The 25181-nt window shown below is 41.5% G+C and overlaps 2 protein-coding genes across 9 annotated transcripts in view; one reads left to right on the top strand and one right to left on the bottom strand.

Annotated features, from left to right (window-relative positions):
* Nucleotides 1-15964, bottom strand: part of SLC31A1 (solute carrier family 31 member 1) — a 37487-nt gene extending 21523 nt beyond the window's left edge. Inside the window, exon 1 of the mRNA XM_026513783.4 lies at nucleotides 15729-15964. The gene's annotated coding sequence lies outside the window, so the exon portion shown is untranslated. The remainder of the gene's footprint in view (nucleotides 1-15728) is intronic.
* Nucleotides 15965-15982: 18 nt separating this feature from the next.
* Nucleotides 15983-25181, top strand: part of FKBP15 (FKBP prolyl isomerase family member 15) — a 54652-nt gene continuing 45453 nt past the window's right edge. For 6 of the 8 annotated variants that reach the window (XM_048223466.2, XM_026513778.4, XM_057313688.1 and 3 more), the window contains exon 1: nucleotides 16047-16218. In XM_048223466.2, the coding sequence (XP_048079423.1) occupies nucleotides 16166-16218 (53 nt within the window). In that variant the 5' untranslated portion in view covers nucleotides 16047-16165. Of the gene's footprint in view, nucleotides 20161-25181 lie in introns of all 8 variants that reach the window. The other 2 variants (XM_057313687.1, XM_057313690.1) reach the window with 2 other exon arrangements.

Here is a 25181-nt window from a genome sequence, read left to right as displayed (position 1 = left end):
AAGTCTAGCTGTTACCTACCTGCATAGCAGCTGTGTCTCGCAAGGCTTTCTACCATGCTATGGCATACGATTTGAGCTAAAATGGTTACCTGCAGTATTCTTGACTGCTCGACCTCTACATGGCTCTAAGCAAGGTGAGAAAAGACTCCATGCGGCCTGAGCTCCAGGCCACGTTTCAGCAATCTGTTCAAATTCACAAAATCCCACAATGCCATTGTACTATATATTTTCAGACTTCTAAAAATGTCATCTCTACAATACCAGAGCTTTAAATACCATTCTCTAAAATATCAGATCACCTCTATTATGCCTCTGTGCAAACTTTCAAATGCTCAATGTTGTCACAGGGAGCCATCGCTCCCAGCCACAGACTCAATAGCTCTTTGGATAATTCTCTGGCAGTATATGGGCTGCAGCCACCCTTAGCCCTTACTGTGATTATGATTTGAAAGAATGTTTAAGAGTAAAATGAGGAAATTTTGGTTTCTAGCCCAGGTTTTTCCGTTACATCAGGTTATTTAATCTTTATGGTCACAGGTTCCTCGGTAAAGAAAATAACTCATCTTTAGGGCCTACTGCGATTAGAAAAGTTTAGGTGTATATGATATTTTTCATGAGAAACAAATGCATACCTATCTCTCCTAGATGTGTTGTGAATATTGATATGCTTTAGACATTCTAACTTCTCAGTGGCTTTATCAAACACATTTTAGAGCATACTGTTCCTATCACTCAGTAACATTTCCCAATTCACCAATATTTCTTTTTTAAGTTTTATTTAAGTAATCTCTATGCCCAATATGGGGCCCAAACTCATAACCCCCAAGACCAAGCGTCAGATGCTCTTCTGACTGAGCCAGTCAGGTGACCCTCCAATTCACCATCTTAATCATTTCTTCTGAGATACCTTGCTGAAGCAGACACAGTAAAAGCAAGAGCCCTCCTGGTCTGGGAGTCAGACTGCTGACTGTCATAAAGCTATATCATCTTTGAAGCTTAGAACAAGTTACTAAAACTTTGTGGGATGATACATCCACCTAAAACTAGGAAATAAAATCTCACGATATTCTGAACATCAAAATGTAAAAATACATATGAAAGTGACTGATACATTAATAACATACATAGTAAATAATAAATGTTAATTACTTTCTTCCTAGCTCAAGGATTTCTTAAAGTGTGGTCCCAAGACTCCCTGAATCAGAATCGTTTGAGATGTTTGGTGAAAAATTAAAATTACACACCCCACTCCAGACCAGTGAATTTCCTTGCAGGGAATGGGCCTCTGAATCTAGTTATTTATCAAGCTATTATAGGCAATTCTTACACACTCTAAACTTTGAGAACCGCAGTTCTGAATTACAGAGATGTACAACATAGATATACAGTACACAGAATCTAAGGACTGCATGTTTAACAAGTGAGAGCTTAAAAAAAGAAGAAAAAGAAAAAGAAAGTCAAGATTCAACCAGGAACTAAAATAAAGCATTTGTTTATTGTGATATTCCCAAAAGGCAGAGAGCTAACCTAGCCTCACTTAAAATTTATCACCTGATATGGGGCGCCTGGGTGGCTCAGCGGTTAGGCGTCTGCCTTTGGCCCGGGTTGTGATCCCAGAGTGCTGGGATCAAGCCCCATGGGGAGCCTGCTTCTCCCTCTGCCCCAGCCTGCTTCTCCCTCTGCCCCTGGCCCTGCTTGTGCCCTCTCACTCTTGCTCTGCTCTCTCTCTCAAATAAATAAATAAATAATTTTCAAAAAAATTATCACCTGATAATCGAAGAATCTTCTGGGCTAACACTGAATTTAATAATACTAACCGGCTCATCTTTGGGATCTGAGAGAGGTGTTTTGTTTTTTGTTGTTGTTGTTGTTTTGTGTTTTTTTTTTGTTTTTTTTTTTTACCTACTATGTGAATAAAATCTCTGAGTTCCAGATGAAGGGGAATGTATACATCTCCTGTAGTCTTACTTTTCTAGACTAGTTATGAACTACAGAAACTGAACTACCAGGAAGACAGACCTCAAATGGGAAATGCATGAACAAAAAAACCAACCTCTGTATGAAGAAATTGTTGGATATATTTCCCAGCATGATTAATGAAAGTAACATTTGCTTCCAGGGTCTGTCCCTAACCATTAACTCCTGCATTTTTGAGATTAGAAGTTCTAAGATCCTAACAGCCCACCAAAAGCAAACAAAAAGCCGTAAGTAGGAAGCTGTGGGCAGAAAAGGTATTTTCCCTTTCTTTTTTATGGCGGCTCTCCAAGTACGCAAGGGAGTATATTCGTTCTCTAACTGGTAAAACTGTACCTACTGGTTGTAGGCCCTTGGGCAAATGACTTAATATCTCTGTGCCTCAGCTCTAAAAATCAGAGTAATAAAAAGTAGCTACCTCTTAGGATTGTTTTCAGGACTGTTATGAGGAGCTCACAAAGGTGACAGCAGAGTAGCTGACAGCACAGGTTAGTTCTTCAAAGCCAGGGCTGCCCGTAGCACCAATGTCGTGACCATGTGCGCAAATACAGTGACCTGGGAACGCATTGTTACTTCTTCATCCACTGTTCTCTCTAAACTTCAGTTCTCTGTCTTTGATTTGTCTTTCATGCCCTGCTCCATAGCTAAACCTTTCTTTCTAACCTTTGCTATTCTCATTTTCGGGGTGTTCGGGGTGAGCTAGTGAATCCCAGCCACTTAACCTCACCCACAGGGAGGTCCTTCATCTATGTTGAATTGGGTGGTAAGTAATTTGCTTTAATTGAATTCCAATCTACATCCATATTCTTTGAGATGTCTCAAAGTTTCAGGCTTCTCTCTCCCTGTCTCCTAATTATAAAAGATGTGTCCTATGGGTGGTTTCCCCACCACCAAGTAATTCTCCAACACCAGCTCGGTGCAGTAAGGTCCAACTGAATTCTGACACTATCCAGAAACAGTATCAGATTCCACAGGTGAAGGGCTGAGTCCTAGAAGACTGCCCTCCACTTCAGATGCTAATTACAGACTCAGGTTATTACCTGCACTTCTGACTGGATATAAAATCAGAAGTCTCCACGACCCCTTCTCTTTGGGTTCAAGCAATTTGTAGAGCAGTCCACAGAACTAAGGAAACCCATTTACTCAATAGATTACTGATTTATTACAAAGGATATTAAACAATATGAATTAACAGCCTAATGAAGAGCGGGCACGGTCCTGAACAAAGGAGTTTCTATCCTGGTGTTTGGGACCTAGCACAGTGGTACTTGGAAGTGTTCTAGTTCCCCAAGCTGAAAGCTCTTTTTTTTTTTTTTTTTTAAAGATTTTATTTATTTGACAGAGATAGAGACAGCCAGCAAGAGAGGGAACACAAGCAGGGGGAGTGGGAGAGGAAGAAGCAGGCCCATAGCAGAAGAGCCTGATGTGGGGCTCGATCCCAGATCGCCGGGATCACGCCCTGAGCCGAAGACAGACGCTTAACCGCTGTGCCACCCAGGCGCCCCTTTTTTTTTTTTTTTTTAATAGAGGTTCCATTACATAGGCATGATTGATTAAATTATTGGCCATTGGTGACTGAACTCAATCTTCAGCTCCATTCTCCTCCTGGGACAGAGTCCAGGGAGGAAAGGGCAGGCAGCCTCACTGGATAAGATAGAAAGGTGGAGAGAGTATAATATGTTGTGTGATAGATCACTGAGGCCCCAGGCATATTTAGTTTTTTTATTTCACAATCGAAGAAAAACTAAATAAGACATCCTAATTTATTATAAAAATTTTCAAATATATACAAAAGTAGACCGCATGTACTCATCGATCAACTTCTACAATTATCAACTCAAAGCCAGCCTTGTCTCGTCTATATCCCATTCATTCCCATGGCCTGCATAATTTTAATGCAAATTTCAGATATTAAAACATTTTATTTGTATGCATTTCTGTATCTCTAAAAGAAGGAGACTTTAGAAGAAACAAAACAAAATACAGTACCACTAACTCCCCTGAAAAATTAACAATTCCTTAATATCATCAAGCATCCAGTTTGTGTCTGCATTTCCCTCCAGTATCTTATATATTTTTTAAGAACATAAACTTCACTTAGAAGGTTAATTGACTCAGATTTATGTTTTTGATTTCCAACTAAATTATAAACTGCTAAAAAAAAGTCATCTCATTATAACATAACAAAGGACACCTTTATAGCTCGCATCATTTAGGAAATCTCAAAGGTTTTAGGAGTTCTATACCAGAAACGGGATGCAGACCAAATATGTATTTCTTATTATAAATCACAATATCACACTTCAAAAAAATTTATATTTCTATAGTCATTTTACTAGGATTTTGGGAAGGAAAAGGGATGTGCTCAAAACACCGTCTTGAGGGGCGCCTGGGGGGCTCAGTCCATTAAGCGTCTGCCTTCAGCTCAGGTCATGAGGTCAGGGTCCTGGGATGGAGTCCTGAGTCCAGCTTGCCGCTGGGTGGGAAGTCTGCTTCTCTCTCTCCCTCTGTCCCTCTCCCCCCACTCGTGCATGCTCTCTCTCTAATGAATAAAATCTTAAAAAAACCCGCCATCTTGAAATGAAATATGATACATTATGTTTTTGCCTAGCCCATCTTTTCTACATCCTAGTTTATTAAGAGTAGGGAAGGGGTATCAATTCTGCCCCTCAATTCTAAGCTGTAATATAGCACCATACACCTTGTGATACTTCTGAAACCATAATAAAGGAAACTCTCTTCATGATTAGTTGCTAGAAAGCTTATGGCCCTTTTACAAATTGTCCAAATAACAGGTAGAAAGAAGCCTAGTGAGGCATCTACCTTAAGCTACCCAAAAGTAATTTTCCTTCGGGGCCTGGCATTAAAGAAAGCTTATATTTGAAAAGATGGGACCTACCTGGGAAGCTGCATGTGAGGCCCTGTCATCCTCTCATCTTTATAGGAATTAGAGTGCACAAGGGAGCCAAGCGATCTCCTATCCCACAGAATGTCTGAGCGCTTAAAGCATGGCCAATAGACAAGTTTCTTTATTCTAAAATTAGAAAAGTCAACACTAATCCAATTGTCTCTTCTAAAGGTACAACTTTATTTCTAAGCCAGTGTTTGTATTCACCTAGTATTTATGATTTCATACACCTGAGATTTGTGGGGAAAAAAAGATACGTGTTTATTTTGAGTTGAATATTCCTAGGTTATTCCTACTGAGTATGTCTAACTCCACAGCTACCACTAGCATGTAGCTAAGTAAGTGAGGTCCAAATTTTTAACCGCAGCACAAAGAATGGCAGTAGGAGCCAAAAGGGATACGTGTGTCCACTTACTTAAACACACACACACCCACACACATGCACACACCCTTCTTCAAGATCGTTTACTTGGCCTTTTGTCCCTTCCTGAATCATATTAGGTGTGCAGAGGGGTGGGCTGAAAGGTGTTCACACTATGCCAGGAAAAGGAAAGATACGGCACCTTGAGAGGGTAGCCAAACAGAGGCTAGATCACTCTGACATCTACCCAAACTCAATCCAACAAGCATTTATTAAGTACCCTCTGCTCCAAGGGCCATAGGAAATTTAGAGATGAAGAGGACAGAGGCTCTGACTGAAACCTATTTACAGAACAAATTTCGGGAATGGCTTAAGACACCTAGAGAGAGAATGATGGAGGTGAGAAATGGAAGGAAGGAAGGTTAGTAGGTCTAGTCAAGAGGTGTGAGGGGATGACAGAATTCTGATCTAGCTCCTCAGAAAGACATCTGATTGTTACGGTACCACCCATTTCACAAAATTACCACATTCCACAATCATCAAAAACCTGGGAAGCCAGTGAAACACACACACAAACGTCTCAGGTATGCTCTCTTTCTTGATTTTTCCACTTTTATTCCCTACATGGATGGACTGTAAAACACAGCTAATTTTCTGAATCCTCTATGTGGTAAGTACTGGTAAGAGTAGTTAGTAGCCAGTCCCATTTTGTCCTGAGTTTATAACATTCGCCTTACAAGTTAACTCCTGAGTAATAGCACACTGAACAGCAATAGAAAAATCTATAGGATCTTCACGTAGTAGGTGACTTTTGTGAAATTTGCAATTTAACATCATTTTGGTGAGGTTGCCTATACTTGGCCCTTACTTAAGATGGAGTTTCGGAATAACAAGAGATAAAAATTAAGACGTTCAGGGGCACCTCGGTGGTTCAGTTGGTTAAGTGTCTTACTCTTGATTTCGGCTCAGGTTATGAACTCGGAGTCGTGGAGTCGAGCCCTATGTCCGGCTCTGCACTCAGTGGGGAGGCTGCTTGAGATTCTCTCTTTCCTTCTCCCTCTGCCCCTCCCATACACTCTCTCTCAAATAAATAAATTCATTAAAAAAATTAAGGTGTTTCAAGAAAATGATACCTTCTCATCTCTTCTGCTGTTCATTCACAATTAAAATCTCACAGAATACCAGAACTAGAAGAGTGTTTAATTATCCGTCTGATGTACATACCCTTTGAGCCAGTAATTCCACCTCTAAATACAGGTGACCCTTGAACAACAGGGGGGTTGTGGCACCGACCTCCAAGCAGTCAAAAATCTGTGTATAACTTTTGACTCTCCAAAACTTAACTACTAAGAACCTACTATTGACCGGAAACCTTGCTGATGACATAGTCGATTAACATGCTTTGTACCTTTGTACCTTATATGTATTATATACTATATTCTTACAATAAAGTAAGCTAGATGCCTGGGTAGCGTCTGCCTTTGGCTCAGGTCATGATCCTGGGGTCCTGGGATCGAGTCCCACGTTGGGCACCCTGCTCAGTAGGGAGCCTGCTTCTCCCTCTACCGCTTTCCCTGCTGGTGCTCATGCTCTTTCTCTCAGAAATAAATAAATAAAATCTTAAAAAAAAAAAGTAAGCTAGAGAAAATAAAATGTTAGCAAGAAGATCATAAAGTAGAGAAAATACATTTACAGTGCTGTAATGTAAAAAATCCGCCTGTAAGTGGACTCACACAGTTCAAACCTATGTTGTTCAAGGATCAGATGTATCTATCCTAAAGATACATTGACACATATGTCAAATGTTATACGAACAAAGTTATTTGTCACAGGACTGTCTGTGATAGCAAAATATTGAAAATACAACATAAATATTCATTGATTGGGCATGGATTAAATAAATTATCATATTTCCATAAAATGGAATACTTTGCAACCTAAATAAGAGTTAGGAAACTCGGGGCGCCTGGGTGGCGCAGTCGTTAAGCGTCTGCCTTCGGCTCAGGGCGTGATCCCAGCGTTATGGGATCGAGTCCCACATCAGGCTCCTCCGCTATGAGCCTGCTTCTTCCTCTTCCACTCCCCCTGCTTGTGTTCCCTCTCTCTCTGGCTGTCTCTATCTCTGTCAAATAGATAAATAAACTCTTTAAAAAAAAAAAAAAAGAGTTAGGAAACTCTTTATATACTTATATGGAATGATCTCCAAGTTATGAGATGAAAAAAGCAGGTGTACTGTATGCTAGCATCTGTAAAAAAATTCAATAGAGTTAAAAGTATATATATATTATTTATAAACACCTATACTATCTCTAGGGGTCAGGGCACAAGAAAGAGGTAACATTGTGATCCCTAGGAGGGGAACTGGTCAGATGTGGGTAGGAGGAGAAGGAACATTTTTCACTAAATATCCTTTTGTACCTTTTGAATTGTGAACCATGTGAATTTAATATTTTCTACTTTAAAAAATTACATTATCAACTACAACTCCCCTATTTTACAGGTGGAGAAACTGAGGCCCACGTTATTAAACAATGACACTAATATACTCTTTAGTCAATGGAACCCATAACATCTACTTTTCATATAAGGTTTCTGTTAACAGTGGTCTAACCATTTATCCCAAACCTCCCACATCTCCAGATGGTTTGCTGGGAAGCAGCTAAGCAGGGGGGATTTCTGAGCTTTACATATCCTGTTTTGGCGACAAATAACATAGAAGTTCCTATTTCTCTTGCCCACTCTCACCTTTCTGTACAAAGAAGATCAAGTATACAACTACATTCTTCACAAAGGCCTTTAGCAAAGCTTTTATTTGCCTGGTTTGAACAACTCAAATTTGATATGTCAAGCAAACAAACTGAAAAGGTCTTTTAGTTATGCAACGATAGAAGGGCCTAAGTCCAATGGGGAGGGGATCTCCCAGCTACTATACTCCATTTCTCAGATACCCTTTGTTGTTGGCTAAGCCATATCCCGAAATCCAGCAATCATGAGAAACACCCTTTGTACCCTCTTACTGGATCCTTTTGTAGTCTTGATACATTTCCAACGTGCTAACTGTGAGTGCTTTAGTATGATTTATGTAGATTTCAGTGTTTTATAGACAGTGTGATAAGAGCAGAAAAAGTACTGGATTAGACATGAGAGGTTCTGAGCTATGGACACAAGTGCCATGTATTAGCCACATGACATTAAGCAAATCACTTAAACCCAACAAGTATTAGTTTCCTTATTACAAAATGGATATAAAAATACCTACACTCTGTCAATCTCATAGGGTTGTAAGGATCAAATATGTCAAAAGACTTTCTAATTCTAAGGTACAGTAAGGATGAAATATAATTAGTAATAGTTTGCTTACTCATTAGATGACACAATTAATCTCTGAAAGGAGACGTCCAAGTCACACATAGGGCTCGCTTTCATGTCACTTAAAGTATACAGCCTCTTACAGCTTGATTTAAAGAACACAAGCTAATCAGATAAACATACATCAGCAAAGCATTGCTTTAACTGCCTTCCTGTTACAGTCAAAGGCAGACAAAGGTTCCCCTTGCTTAAATTTTCCTTTTTTTTTTTTTTTAAAGTAGGCTCCACGCCAATGTAGGGTTTGAACTCATGACCCTGAGATCAAGAGTCGCATGCTTTACCAACTGAGCCAGCCAGGAGTCCCTAAATTCTCTTTTGGTTATATTATACAAGATTTTAATCATCTAGATCATAATGGCATTGGTTTGCCTGTGAACACTGGGAATTCATTTGGTGTGAAGCAGAAACTAGAAAACATTTTAACTGCTCCTATTTTATTCCTTCCTCCCCCCTTTTTAAAAAAGATTTATATATTTATTTGAGAGAGAGAGTGTGCGCACGCAGGTGGAGGGGCAGAGGAAGAGGGAGAGAGAGAATCTCAAGCAGACTCCCGCTCAGCTTGGGTACAACGTGGGGCTTGATCTCACCACCCTGAGATCATGACCTCAGCCGAAATCAAGAGCCTCATGTGAAACCAGCTGAGCATTCCAGGTGCCCCTCCCCCTCCCTTTATTAACAAAGGATGATTTAATGAAAATGCACTGAAAGAATGTACACAAAAATGAGAAAAGTTGTTTAATACTCCAGATTGAGGCTGCATGGTGTGGTGGAAGAGTACTGGGCTAGGAATCAGAAGACTGGGTTCTAGCTCTGGCTCTTGGGACTTAACTATCTTTGTGACCCTAAGGAACTCACTCACTTCACTCACTCACTCAGATGTATTGTGTATCTATGGAGTGACGGAACTACGATAAACCCCTATCCTCAAGAAGCCCAGTCTGGAGAAGGGATACATACAAATAATGAAAAACAGTGTAAGACGTACTAAGATACAGATCATGCCTGGGGTTGTGTGATAGCTGATTAAAAGCCATCAGAAAAGGCAGGGGGGATAAAGGCAGGAGAGAGGAATGGGGGCCTGCGGGTACAGAGTTGGCGGCATGCCTTTGCCTCTGATTTTGAAAACCAAAAGACTAAGTTCTAGGTGCTCTAAACTGCTTCAAAATTGTGTCAACGCTCAGCACAGTCTCACCCTCTATTACCTATTTAGAGAAAGACTCATCCTGGCTGAAAAGGTCCTCTGGTTGCTAGTTTTGCTCGCCATAACGTATAGATTCCCTCCGTATCATTTCTCCTGTTTACTTTTGTCACGCAGGTTTCCATCTCACTATGCTGTACTGTGTAAGGTTCTCAACCTACAAAAGCAGGTTGTATACAAAAGCCTAGGGCCTTTGTGTAAAGGAAAAGAGGTAGGGTGGACCCTTCTCAACCCTTTCCTTTTCCGCAGGGCTTTGCATTCCTAAGGATGGGCCCCTCCTCCGCTTGGGGATGTTACCTAAATCTGAAAAGATATCACTCAAAGCCGTGGAACTTCAAAAGCATTTCCTTCCCACTCCCTACTGTAAGCTTTCTTTTGGCATAAACGGCTTGTCTTAATGTATTAAGTGTCAGACTCTTGATGACTTCTCATAGCAAACTACAGAAAACTTTTGATTTTCTAAATGGCTTTATGATGCTAAAAGCTACATGTGGGAGTGCCTGCATCATCAACTTGCCCTGTCTTCTTCCCTCCCTTTCCCTCTATCAGGCCTGGCTTGCCAACTTTTTTTTTTTTTTTTTAAAGTGGGCTCCAGGAGTCCACCACAGGGCTTGAACTCATGACCTTGAGATGGAGATCTTCGCCGCTTCACTGGCTGAGCCACCCAGAAGCCCCATGGCCTGCCTACTTTAAATGGCAGAATTGTCTGGGGGATGCCTGGTGACTGACTTATCTGACATCTTCCTCTAGTTAAAGTCATCTTGTCATTGTAAACGCTTGCTTCTCCAGTGATAATTACGCCATCTTCTCTTTCGTAGCACTTCTGGTGAGGAAGGCACAGAGAGGAATCCAGAGCTGAGCCAAAATGGAAGTAGGAGGGGTAAAGACTTAAGGTTCAGAGACTTCTCAGAGTACGGCATAAGTTGTTTTATTCACATTCAGCCTAGAACCTTTCTTTTTCTCAATTCAAAATTGAGATTATAATCCAAAGAAAAACTGGATTGAGGCTTTTAAGGGCTAATACCTGTTTTCCAAGTAGTCTTTGTGTCCCCCCCCCTCCCCCCAAGTAGTGTTTACCATGCCTCATCTCCTTCAATCCTCACAACAACTCCCCATTTTAAGGACTATTAGGAAAATGAAGTGGAGGTGCACCAGGCTGGCTCAGTCAGTGGAGATTACGACTCTTGGTCTCGGGGTTGTGAGTTTGAGCCCCACACTGGGTGTCAAGATTACCTAAAAATAAAATCTTAAAAAAAGAAAAGAAAAATGAAGCAGATACCTACACGGGAAACTTTTAATGTGATATACTCCTAAACCACTTGAATTTTTTCATATCAATCATGCCATTTAGAATAAATAATCCCATTTCCTATATGGCTAAGTACAAACTTATCCCCTTGGCTTTCAAAGTATTAGACAAACATGGCTCTGGTCTCCTTTTCCATTTTAATCCACTACTTCCCTATGTGTTCTGTTGTCTTATACTCTTGGCAAACGATCCCACAGAATTCTCTTAACTGATTTAAATGATAGCACACTAACTAGGCTTGTCTCTAGTACCATGGGATCAACACTTCTTTCTCTCCCTCAGTGAAGCTGTGTCCTTTATCAAGTGTCAGGTAGGTTTGTTCATAATCAACTTATGCCAGTTGTGCTTATTAATGTAAGAATATAATTTAATAAAGTATTACGTAAAGCAATTAAGTAGAAGTGACAAGAGGAAAACAGCAGCAGCTAATACTGAGTACTTGCTGCCTGCCAGATGCTGTTCTAAGTGCTTTACATGAACTGACTCCTATGATCTTCACAAGAACCCTAGAAACTAGATACTATCATTGCCCCTATTTTCCAAAGAAGAAAACTGAGCAATGTGCCCAAGACCTGTACAACTAATAAACGGCAAAACAATTTGGCTCCAGAGCTTAAGAATTTAGCTACCATACCACATGGACTGTCTGATAGTTGTTTCTATCAGACAACCAAGTTGAAAGCTTTGGAAAGACTCGATAAAGATGAGTCATACAGATACATACAACTACTCAACTCTACCTTGTACGTCAAAGTAGCTATAGATAATACATCAACAAATGAGCATGGCTGTGTTCCAATAAAACTATTTATAGAAACAGGCAGAAGGCTAGGACAAGGTTTAGCCCCCATGCTATAGTTTACAGACCCCTGGGGCCCACACCCCAAGAAAAAGGCTTATTTTAAAGAATGGCAAAAAGATGTTTATGCTTGAAGTTAGAATAAAATGGTTAAGGTCTGTGTGTAACGAATAGCTGTATGATTCCGTTTTATTTTTTTCGTTGGCCAGCTATTGGCCCTAATTGCATCAAATAAGAGGGCAACTCTGGTCTTGTAAGAAAGTTGTGCCTTCTCTCCTGCCTTTGTGCTTTTGCCAACGCCACCCCCTCAACCTGGAGAATGATACTTCCTCATTTCCATTTGGAATCCCACTCATCTTCAAAGCCCATTACCTAACCCCACATACTTCTCCAAACTAGATATAATCTCTTCTTCCTTTGAAAACTTACAGTAATTAATTTCTACTTATGGGACTTACTTTGCTATGTCTTCAAGTGTAATTATTTGTATACTTCAACTATCCCCACTGTTCAACTATAAGCACTTTGAGGACAAGAACAATGATTTACTCATTTTCCTATTCCAGGTAACACCCAGCACAGTGCCTTACACATAGGTTTTCAGATATTTCTTTTTTTTTTTTTAAAGATTTTATTTATTTATTTGACAGAGATAGAGACAGCCAGCGAGAGAGGGAACACAAGCAGGGGGAGTGGGAGAGGAAGAAGCAGGCTCATAGCGGAGGAGCCTGATGTGGGGCTCGATCCCATAACGCCAGGATCACGCCCTGAGCTGAAGGCAGATGCTTAACCGCTGTGCCACCCAGGCGCCCCCAGATATTTCTTGAATTGTGTTCTGACATTCTTCCGTTTTCAGTGACGAACAGAAAGAACACTATACCAACTCCCCCAAACCTATATTCAATTCATATCGCTATCACCACACCTATCATCTATCCTGGTTATAACTTTAAACCTTAACAATTTTTATAGTTTAATATTTACAATGTATTCACTAGTATAGATTAGTATGGGTGTATCTGTTATAAAAACTATCATCTCTATAGAAAAATTGCTGATAATTTATTTTTCTTTTTAAAGATTTTATTTATTTATTTGACAAAGAGAAAAAGAGAGCGCAGACCCACAAGCAGGGGGAGTGGCAGGCAGAGGGGAGGGAGACACAGGCTCCTTGAGGAACAGAGAGCCAACGCGATGCGGGGCTCGATCCCAGGACCCTGGGATCATGACCTGAGCCGAAGGCAGATGCTTAACCCACTGAGCCACCCAGTGCCCCTAAAATTGCTGATAATTTGAAAGGAATTGTTAAAATTGCCACTTCCTGGTTAATCTTTTGGGGGGGGGGTCAATATATTTTATAAATACATCTAAAAACTGTGTATTTAAGCAAAACAAATGAAGAAACAAAAATGCTTAATTTGAACTTGAGACCAGGATTGTGCTTTCCTTACCTCAGTATCCCCAGCAGTACTTAATAGATATCTGGGTCTAAACCACTCTTTATATAAAGTGTTTAGGGAGCCCAGCCCAAGCTCAGAGTGAGTTAGAAGGGCCGGGATGGGAATTCAGATTTCCTGATTCCTGGTCCAATATTCTAATTCAGGAAGGCAGTGCCCTTTTATTTATTTGTTTAAAAAAGATTTTATTTATTTATTTATTTATTTATTTACTTTTTAGAGAGTGAGACAGCAGGAGTGGAGGGAGGGGTAGAGGCAGAGGCAGAGGGAGAGAATCTCATGATGACTCCCTCCTGAGCATGAAGCCTGATGTGGGGTCGATTTTACTACCCTGAGATCAAGACCTGAGCTGAAATCGCGAGTCAGACGCTAAACCAACTGAGCCACCCGGGTGCCCCAACAGTTCAAATCCTGCAAGACTTGAGGAAGCCTCACCACTCTCTTCCCCTTTCTCATACTGCTGATCAGAATTAGCAGCTGTGTTTCCACAGTGGTGACCTGGGCTTGCATATTTGTGGTGTCCCAGTTGCCAAAAATGCTGATCCAGATTTTATGTGCCTGCCTACCTAAAAAGGCTACTTAAATACCCTGGATGAAAACATCCCCAACTCAAGAATTCAGGATAAGCACGCAAATGATCTTTTAGCATTTTTTAAAAAGCACTATTCAGATGTTTCAGTGCTGGAATGACGATGACCAGTACTGGGGACAGGGGTTAGAAAAAGCGATGTCACTTAGGCAATTCATTCTCTTTCTCCCTGAGGGGTAGCCAAGTTCATATTCTAAACAGAGCTACTGCAAAGGGTTCCGGTTCTAGTGCTTAGATTCCAGTTGCATCACTGTTTTCACACTGTCAGCCTTCACTGCTTTAATGATCTTAATCTGTAAAATGGACACAGGAAGGAGACAACAGCCCTGTCTCTCAGTTTCATAGAGGAATACTTTACTAACAAAAATTAGAGTTATATATACTATTTCAAGCTATTCTATTCCCTCTTCCCCCTTCCCTAGAGCTTTAAACAATAGTAAAATCATCTTCAACTAACAAAAGAGACAAGCAACCCTGGCAGTTCACAGCTAGTACACCATTTTTATCTTTCTGGAAGGCAAGAGCCATTGCAAGGCTCTCTGGGTCACGTGTGAAAAAAATCCCAAGAGCATAAATCAAGGAATGGGAAGGATAAATTCCATTACCCAGTCTAACAAAGAATAAGAATCCATTATGGTAAAGTAGGCATAGTGCTCTGTGACACAGATGACATCAAGATGAGTAAGTTTAGTACAAGTACACAAACTATAGTTAAACGTAGAAGAAGGGGAAGTACCAAGAAGTATGAAGTTCTCTAAGGGGTGAATCACCACCAATCACTTCACTTCAATTTCAAGTTAACGACTAAAACGTCCAGGTAAGGGACACCTGTTGTATTAACCTGATCAAGAGAAGCCCGGAGTGAAATAACTTCAGTTGAGATCTATAGAAACGGATGCTACAGTGATACATTATATGCTTGGCTACACCAGGCTTACCGGGAGATTGTTTCAAGAATTACACCAGGTTAACCAAATAAATACTTACATAAGATACAGAGAAGGTGGAAACCGGAGACAGGGAAGTCCCCAACAACGGATGTTGACTTAGGTCTGTGGCAAAAAGACTAAGCAAAACCCAGACGAAGACTGGGACTCGGGATTTTTGCTTCTAAAGTTTTCTCTTTTTCATCACTCACCCCCAGAATATCCTAGCTCTTCTACACTTCTCCTGCATGGGGGGGGGGGGTTCTCTCCAGATGCATGCCACAGTCTAGTAATAACCACTCTGTAAGGGCGCACAGTGTTTAAGAGCTGATAAGGTTCTTATTCACCCACCAGTTTACTAAGTCCTGAATCAAGAGACTTGGGATCCAGCCCCAGTCTGCCCTTTACTCTGTGTGACCTCGGACTAGTCATCCAAGTGCCTATTACTTCGTTTCCCTATTGCAAATTCTGGGATTATGAACGGACTGGGATTGAATTCGATGACCTCCGAGGTCTAAAAGCTTCTTGACTAGCCGGCACATAGAAACACTGGACAAAGAGTCCGCTGAATAAATAACGAGGTCGGCCACAGGGGACAAGCGAGAGGGAGACAGGCCCCTTTTATAGACGGGGAAAGTGAGGCACCGAACACCCAGCCCCAAGGTCACTCTAGCTATGTCACTGTAGGGGCCCGGCCGAAAGCTCAGTTCTCCAGACTGCCAATCTCGGGCCCTTTCTCCTTTCGCAGAGCGGAGGAGAGCGGCGTGGAGGGTCCTTGTCCCGGGGGAGAAAGGACTGTGCCCATGCCAGGGGTGGGAGAGGGGCGGTAGGTGCTTACCTTCCAGATCGAGTCTCGCCACCGGCACCTCCCTCTTAGAACCTTAACCCGTCACCACCCCCACGACTCTTCGGAAGCCCCCTCCACTTCTGCCGGGCTCGACGTGTCCACGACCGCCACCGAGGCCGCAGATTCCCGCCCCTGCCCCGCCCCCTGCCTCGTCGGCCAATCCGTGCGCAGGATTTCGGAGCTCCCGCGGATTTCACCGCCTCTGCAGTCTGGAGAAGCCTTACGTCACGGACGCGCGTGCCCGCGAGGTCCTCCCATTTGCCTTTCCCCCACCTTCTCCAGAGCCTAGACCCCTCCCGGCCGCGCCACCTTGCGAGAGTTCGTCCTGCCGGAAAGCAGCACGCCGCCGCGGCATTTCACGACGTCGGCGGTGAAAGGCCCGAAAACACTCTTGCTTCCCCCCCTGCGGCTGGGCGAAAGGCACCGCGATGTTCGGCGCGGGAGACGAAGACGACACCGACTTCCTCTCGCCTAGCGGCGGGTGAGTGACTGAGAAGCGTGGGACAGAGAGCTTAACTGAGAAGACTGGGCAAGTGGTTGCAGGGGTCGCTCTCTTATCAGACTTCTTCCCAACTTCCGGGTCCAGACCCCCGCCACAATCCGGTGCTCTACAGGTTTCAGAATCCGGGCAGAGCTCGAAACTGTGTCATGTCTGTCCACCTCGATTCTGGACCTGGCATGTCCCCTGTCACTCAGTATGGCCCTGTGGTTCGCCTTTTGCTTTGTGGGTCAGTTTCTCCTTCTGTGAAATGGAGGTGATTACTGATGAGAGCATCTGCCTCAGAGTTTTTACAGGAGTCAGATGGGGCCGATATGAGACTTTCTCTTCCCTCTGGACAAAGCAGTGACACTTCAGAATTGGCCCTTGTGGGTCAGCTCCAGCATCCTCCAGGCCCAGCCCGGATGTCACCTTTTGGTGCTTTCCCTACTCCCACAGACCCAGGCAGAACGTATTGCTTTCTCTTCCTTATTCCCACAGCTAGGCTGATTACTTCTATTCTTGCAACACCGAACCTATTCGATTATGAACCCTGACAGAACGGGGACTGCTTTTGCTGTTCTTCTGTGTCTAGCGGTCAGCACAGTACGTCGTGTGTGCTCCGAAGTGCCTGTTGAATGAATGATTGCTGTGAAATTGCACTTTAAAGCTTAAAACCAATGTAAGAGATTTCAGTGGCTATCCCTTGCCTCCAGTCATATATACTAGCCTGGGGTGCAAAACTTCAAGAGGCAGGATTTTGTCCCTTCCGATAATCAGTTTAAAATGGGCTGCCAATCCTGATCCTTGCAGAGCCCTTTCTTTGAACATATGTTTAACAAATTTAAGAATGTACAGAAGTCCTTTTTTCACCGTTACCACTCTGTTCTACCCCTGCCCTCACTTTAGATGGTCTACATCCACAGAGTTCCGCTTTGGGTTCTTTCAGGTGCTCAGTTATTTTAGAGTTAAGCTATGCTTTGGTTCCTTTTTCCCTATTCCACTCAAAACACTTAAATTTCCACATGGTCCAGCCTGCTGCTGTTGGCTGTGTAGTCTCACCTTTTTGATTTAGGCATAACTCACCTATTTAAAAAAAAAAAAAATCTGATGAGCTAGCAAATAGATTCAGGTGAAAAATAAAGAGATGAACCCAATTTAAAATGAGCAAAAGATTTGAATAGATATTTCTTCGAAGAAGATATACAGATTGCCAATAAGTACGTAAGAAGATGCTCAACATCATTAGTTACTAGGGAAATGCAAATCAAAGCCAAAGAGATACCACTTCACACGCACGAGAATGGCTGTTATCAAAAAGGCAATAATGTGCTGGTAAGGATGTACAGAAATCGGAACCAAAAACAGGCAGAACTCACTGTGTGGTAGTGAGTTACTGCAAATATGGCCATGTAAGCTGAAACTGTACAAAGCAAGCTTAATAATCAATAGGAAAGATTACAGTTGTTTCATGGTCTTTAAAAATTTTGGTCGAAACAAACCGTTGGTACCTTGAGAATTAGTATTTTATTTCTGATTTTAAAAACTTATCAAGAGGGGCACCTGTCTTCAGCTCAGGTCCTGCGATTGAGCCCTTTCTTTGTTAGACTTCCTGATCAGCAGGGAGTCTGCCTCTCCCTCTCCTTTTGTCCCTTCCCCTGGCTCCTGTGGCTTGTGCGCATGTGGCTCTCTCTCTCTCTCATAATAAAAATAAGATCTTAAAAAAAAACTTATCAAGAAAAAAAGTCAAGAGTGCTTTCCTTCTCTTTGTATAACTTATGATACGGAGTGAGCATTTCTTCTATACCTTGGCAAAGTGTCATATTTCTAAGTTTGGATCAGCTTCTGACATTTTTTTAAAAAAAGATTTTATTTATTTATTTGACAGAGAGAGGGAGAGAGAGAGTGTGTGAGCAAGCCTGGGAGTGGCAGGCAGAGGGAGAGGGAGAAACAGCCTCCCAGCTGAGCAGGGAGCCTCACGTGGGGCTTGATCTGAGGACCCTGGGATCACGACCCGAGCTGAAGGCAGACGGTTAACCGTTTGAAATGCCCAGGCACTTGAGCTTTTGACATTTTATCCTTTGTGTTTTCAGTGTTGTAAAGTACTTCCAAGAGTTCCTTTAATGTGAAGTTTTTTTGCCATGTCATTTCTTTTGGGACATTTGTCATAACTACTTATTTATATTGATGTTTTCCCTCATTAAATTCTTCTGGCTGCATATCTAGAGTCAAACAGCAGTGACGTTAACAATTGCACAGTTAGCATTTCTTCTATAACTTCATTTATACTATGACCCAAATTTCATTTTCAGCATTATCACATTAGTTTCTGTGCTGCGCTTTTATCTTTGGTAGCCAGTTCTGTCTTTTGAATATCTATGTTTCTAAAATGTCACATGGGTTTATCACTGGGAGACAAAACAGCGCGAGCATACGCTTTGCTCTCTGTCTCTGAACTGAGAAACAGGTGTGCAATGTCCAAACACCAACAGGCTGAAAGAAGTGACACAATTGCTCACTGATCGTGACCTGTATCTATTATGTACTGATTTGTGGACTGAAGAGCTAACTGCAAAGTTTGCACTTTATGCATTTACTCACAGTTAATTAACCATTATAAGTGAAATTTGAAGTGTGTTATTGAGGGACTAGTGTTTAATTAAAACATGTTACCTGAAGATGTTGCATGTAGGAACTGTGCACACTGAGGGCTTCTTGTAGTAGAGCAGCGACTTTCATAAAACAGAACTACAGGATATAAGAGGGAAAATAGACACATTAATGAAGAAGACTTTAACAAACATCTCCCAAACCTAGAATAAAGTAGATAAAAATTAGTAAGGATATATTTTTTAAAAGGGGAAAAAGCTTTATGAATTAATATTTTTTCATACCAATCTGTTTTGTATATGGCTGTGCCTTTTGGAACTTTATAAGAGATATTTTAACAACTTTTTTTAAAGATTTTGTTTGTTTGAGAGAGAGACAGCATGAGCTGGGAGAGGGGTAGACGGAGAGAGACAAGCAGATTCCCCACTGAGCGGGGAAGCGGGGAGCCCGCGGGGTTAGGGTTAGGGTTAGGGACTCAGTCCCAGGACCCTGAGATCATGACCTGAGCTGAAGTCAGACGCTTAACTGACTGAACTACCCAGATGCCCCTAAATAATAGATAACTTTATTTTTAAAAAAATTTTAAAAAGATTTTATTTATTTGACAGAGAGAGAGCACAAGCAGGGGAAGCAGCATGCAGAGGGAGAGGGAGAAGCAGGCTTCCCAATGAGCGGGGAGCCTGATGCAGGGCTCAACCCCAGGACCCTGGGATCATGATCTGATCTGAACCAACTGAGTCACCCAGGCACCCCTATAAGAGATACTTTAAATTCACATTCTTCCCTAGGTGAAAATACTTAGAAGTCTGTAAATGAATGTTAAAGCTCCCAACTTTTATGCAACAAGCCGTCTGCTACTGACTGGAAATGACAGGGTAGATAATGCCAGTCATGTGTTCTTTTCCAGATTCCTGGTCTGAGATAGTTCTTGGTGGCTCAGCTATGCTGCTTTTCTGCGCAGGCCCATCAAGGACATCAAACATTTTAGTTCTAGGTATTTAACTGTGCTCCTGGGGTGTCCTGGGATCAAGTGCCACGTTGGGCTCCCTGCTCTGCAGGGAGTCTGTTTCTCCCTCTGCCCCTCCGCCTCCTGTTCTCTCTCTCTCTCTCAAACAAATTAAATCTTTTTTTTAAACTGTGCTCCTAAACGTAGCAGCTAATTGAATAATAAAAGTCTTAGTAAACAAAGTTGTACAGATCACTTATTTTTGTTCCCAGTAATAACCAGAAAAACCAAATCAAATTTGAGATTGAGAATATCGAAAGTTTTGCCAGTGGTCTCTGATTGAGATATTCCTTCTTTGTTTGTTTCCTGAGGAAGTAGAACATATGACAGTAAGTATTGCAGCTGCTTTCCACTTCCTCTTATAACTGTAATTTGCTGTGAATATACTTGCTTATTAATTTTCAAGTATTTTGACTTGATTCCATTTAGGATATTCAAGCCTGGTAGAAGTGGGAGTGTTAGTGCCTGGGATGGCTGTTGAGATGATTGATAATCTGTGTTCCAAGTTTCCAGGCCTTTTCAAATCCATGTTTAACCTAGAAGTAGTAATCAGAAGGCTTGCTATTTTTTTTTTCTTTTTGTCTTAGCTCGCTCTTTTCCTATCATCATGACTTCAAAGTGAAGAAATATGTGAATGTCTGCTAAGTGTATGGTACTTTGTTTCAGCTAATAGCATTTTATAGTTGCAGGTCAGTTTGTGCATTGATTGATCATGCTTTCTCCCTTACAGGGGTATCTGAGTTCAAGCGACATTTCAAGGTATAGGATATGCGCACGTGTATATAAAACATATATTATGTACTTACTCTGTGCCAGGTACCATACTAAGTAATAAATATACATTATCATATTTACTTTTCCCCACTAGTTTATGAGGTAGTTTTTACTATTATACCCATTTTGCACGTGGGAAATTAAGAGTCAGATAGGTAAGTTGCTCAGGGTCACACAGCTAAAAAGTGAAAGAGCCTGGATTTGAAATCAGGCAAGCAGATTCCCACTAGTTGCCATGTGCCCATTATTATTATTGTAGAAGTAGATGTTTGATGCCATAGTTTATAAAAGAAATACTTTAACAGCAAAAAGAATCCCTGTTTTTAAAAATACATTAATACAGTATAACTGCTATATGTTACCAGTTTTTTTTCTTTTTTCTTTTTTTTATAAGATTTTATTTATTTGACAGAGAGAGACAGCCAGCGAGAGAGGGAACACAAGCAGGGTGAGTGGGAGAGGAAGAAGCAGGCTCCTAGTGGAGGAGCCTGATGTGGGACTCGATCCTAGAACGCCTAGAACGCCGGGATCACGCCCTGAGCCGAAGGCAGATGCTTAACCGCTGTGCCACCCAGGCGCCCCCGCCTGGTTTTTTTAAAAAGATTATTTATTTGACAAAGAGCACAAGCAGGGGGAGCAGCAGGCAGAGGGAGAGGGAGAAGCAGGCCTCCCACTGAACAGGAAGCCTGATGCAGGGCTCGATTCCAGGACCCTGGGATCATGACCCGAACCGAAGGCAGACACCTAACTGACTAAGCCACCTAGGTGCCCCTGTGTTACTGTTTTTGATGAGAAAAGAAAAGGAGTATAAAGCTGAGGATAGGTAAAGACTTTGGCAACTAAATGCATTGGCTAACATTTATTTTTAAAATGTAATTAATGCCATAATGACTTTCCCGTGAATTATAGACTCAAGTCCAGTTAGCAAGCCCATTCTTGCTAACATAGAGAAATGTGTACATTTGAGAATACTTTAAAAGTGGAAAAAATAATAATTTACAAAAAACTTATGCCCATAAGTCTATATAGAGTTCATTTAAAAATAGTAATAGAAAATAGAATGGAGGGCACCTGGGTGGCCCAGTCGGTTAAGCATCCGCCTTCAGCTCAGGTACCAAGTCCCATGTCAGGCTCCCTGCTTACCGGGAACCTGCTTCTCCCTCTCCCTCTGCCCCTCCCCCTGCTCATGCTCTCTCTCTCTCTCTCTGTCTCTCAAAGATAAATAAAATCTTAAAAAAAAAAATAGAATGGATCTGAAAGATAATTGGGTTGACCTGGCTTTTGGATTGATTTTGGAGTCATCTTCTGGCTGGCCTTTCAAGCATCGGTGGAGAGATAGTTCACATATGCACTTTTATCTTTCCCTTGGAGAAAAACACAGCAGCAAAATAAAAACAGCAAAACCAATACTCATATCCATACTGAAGCTAACAAGGACATTCTTTTCTTATCAATTACCTGTGAAAAAACTATTATATCTTAACTAGGTTCTGAGTTTTGTAAATTTATCACTGTGTTAAAGGCATTGGCCAACTCTCCCAGAATCTTATTCTTTTAGGGAATCTTCCCAGATTGCCTCAGTTAAAGGAGAAATCTTGGTTTCCTCTTAACCTTACTAGCATTTGTTCATGTCTTATTTAGGCCAGCACTGCTCTCTACACTTGCAGTCTCACTTAACCTTTTAGTCCTTTAAAGGAGGCATCGTTGACCCCATTTGCAGGAAACTTACAGTATATTACCTTGAGAAAACAGGGTAATAGATTCAAATCATATTAAATTTATTTTGCAAAATGTTAATATGTATTATACATTAAAATGACTGGGGGGAAAAGGCCCCGAAAAGTTGTGAAGTGTCAATTTATTAAGTTTTTTTTTTTTTTTTTTTTTTTTTTAAGTAATCTCTATGCCCAATATGCGGCTTGAACTCACAACCCCAAGATCAAGATTCGCAGTGCTTTACTGACTGAGCCATACAGGCACCCCTCATATTTACATTACCTAAACCAAAGATGCCTTTGGAGAAGAGGAGCTCAGAGCCTAGACTAGACTTTGAGTTCATTTATTGAGCCTGTTATATACCAGACCCTAGGAAAAATATAGTCAAGTGGTGATGATAATAGTCAATTATTTTGTTACATAATAACTGATTGATTAACTTTTATTAATCTGTATGGAGTATAATTCCATACAACAGCTATTTGTCATATATCTTATAGTTTGCAATTATTTATTATGTAATGCTTAATTTCCTTTTTAGAGTATATAAGCTCCTTGAAAATAGAACCCAGCTTTGTTCATCAACATATACTCGCATTTAGCACAGTGTTGGATACATATTTCTTGAATGAATGAAGTAGATTCCTGTGGGAACCCATGAGAAGATCATCTAATCTAGACTTTGAGATTAGGGGCAACTTCCAGGGGAGAGAAGGAACAGTAAGAATGTTTCAGGCAGAGGGAACAGGATATCCAAAGGTTGGAGATTAGAAATATCTTCCTTATTTGAGAAGTTAAAAGTTTTGTGTAGCACACAGTTGGAGTTGAGAAATGGCCTGTTAGGGAGCTGGGGAGGTATGAAGAGGTAAGGTCTTGAAGGACTTTGTAAAGCTGTCTTGTGGACTTTGGATTTTTATCTTGGTAATATTGAGGTGTTATTGAGGGTTTTAAGGAGGAAAGAGACTTGATCAAGTTTGGTTTTTAGAAAGATCACTGTGGATGCAGTGGGGAGAATAGATAAGAAGCAGGCAAGACCAGGACAGGGAGATAAATCAGGAGGTTGTTGGAATAATTCTAGCTAGATAGATACGATGGTGACCTGAACTAGGGACGTGGGAGTGAGGATGGAGAGAAATGGATGAGTTCAAGAAATATTGAGCAAGTAAAATCAAATGGACTCAGGGACTGGTCATGAGCACCAGGGGAAAAAAAGCCGAGGATGATGCCCAGATTTCAGTTTTGGTTGTGTATGTTTGCAGAGAAGAGTTAACACAGGAGATGTGACAACTTCATCTTTAGAAAGTCCTGTTTACAAGGTCGGCACTTGGCTGGCATATGGGAACTTGATTGGTAAACAGTTCCCTACGCTGGCACAAAGCTTTCTGTTAATGATGCGTGGCTCACCGTGCCTAAACTGTACAAACAATAGGTTTATATTGAATCTTAACTTCTTTCTGGGAGTGTAGAGTTTTCTTTCGTGCTAGAGGGTTTCTGTGTGACCAGCCCCCAATGAAAAACCTGGGGCACTGAGTCTCTAATGAGCTTCCTTGGGAGACCGTACTTCATATATATTGTTACAGCTCTTTACTGGAGGAATTAAATGTGTCCAGTGTCACTCCACTGGAAAAGGACTCTTGGAAGCTTGCTCCACATTTCCTCTGGACTTTGCCCCCATGTGCCTTTTCCCTTTGCTGATTTTGCTGTGTTATCTTTTTGTTGTGGTACATCTTAGCCATGAGTACAACTGTATGCTGAGTCCAGGAGTCCTGGCATATCACTGAACCTGGTGGAGTCTTGGGGACCCTGATACAAAAAAGTATTTTCACCAGGAAAAGAGAACACAAGAGTGAGAGCAGGTTTTGCTGGCAGTGGGTATTGAAAGATAGGAGTTCTAGTTTGGACGTGCATTTGTGTGGCTGATGGGATATCTGTGTTTTCTGACACTCAGGAGTAAATTCTGGGTTGGGGATATAGATTTGAGCATTATCCGCATTTGGATAGCACTTGATACCAACGTAAATGAATTAGATTGCCAAGGGAGGGAGGGTGTGAAATCTGGGGGCATGGGCATTTAAAAGGTTGGGCAAGGGGCATCTGGGCATCTCAGTTGGTTGAGGGTCCCACTCTTGGTTTTGGCTCAGGTCCTCAGGTGGTGATCTCAAGGGTTGTGAGAGCAAGCTCCATGCTCAGCAGGGAGTCTGCTGAAAGATTCTCACCCCTCCTTCCCTTCTTTCCTCCCTTTCTCTCTGAAATAAATAAATAAATCTTAAGAAAAAGAAAATAAAAGGTTGGGCAAAGGAAGAAGAGGCCCAGGAGTTAAACGAGGAGCCAGAGACATGGGAAAACAACAAGAGAGGGATACTATTAGCATATATTGATGTCTTACTTGGGCCAGTCCCACCTCCCACCCCTGCAAATATCCCCACAGAAGTCAAGGGAAGAGTTTGTTTGAAGAAGAACAAATTAGTTGACAGTGTAAAAAGGCGGCATGAAGGCCAAATAAGATAAGGACTGATAAACTGTGTTTAGTAACAAAGAGGTTGTTGGTGACCTTAACAAGAGCAGTTCGTTGGAATGGTTGGGGCATAAGATTCATTGCAAGGGATGGGAAAGAATCATTCTGCCTGTCAGATGAAATGATAGGACCATGTTTGATGGAGTAAGTTTGAAGTACAGGTCAATTTCAGTATAATAAATGAGTAAAAGGTAGGAAACTATGACTTGCTAAAGGCAAGAATTTACAGTTTGAAGAGACCACAGAGAGCCTCTGCTCAATTTACCAGTCACCTCAAATTACATACACAGAAACTGAGGTCCAAAATAAATGCCTTGACCAAAGTCCTGTGGACAGGCAAAGTCA

Source organism: Ursus arctos, unplaced genomic scaffold, assembly GCF_023065955.2.
Source record: "Ursus arctos isolate Adak ecotype North America unplaced genomic scaffold, UrsArc2.0 scaffold_18, whole genome shotgun sequence".
NCBI lineage: Eukaryota > Metazoa > Chordata > Mammalia > Carnivora > Ursidae > Ursus > Ursus arctos.
Note: the sequence above shows the minus strand (reverse complement) of the source record. Positions and strands in the feature narration are given on the sequence as shown.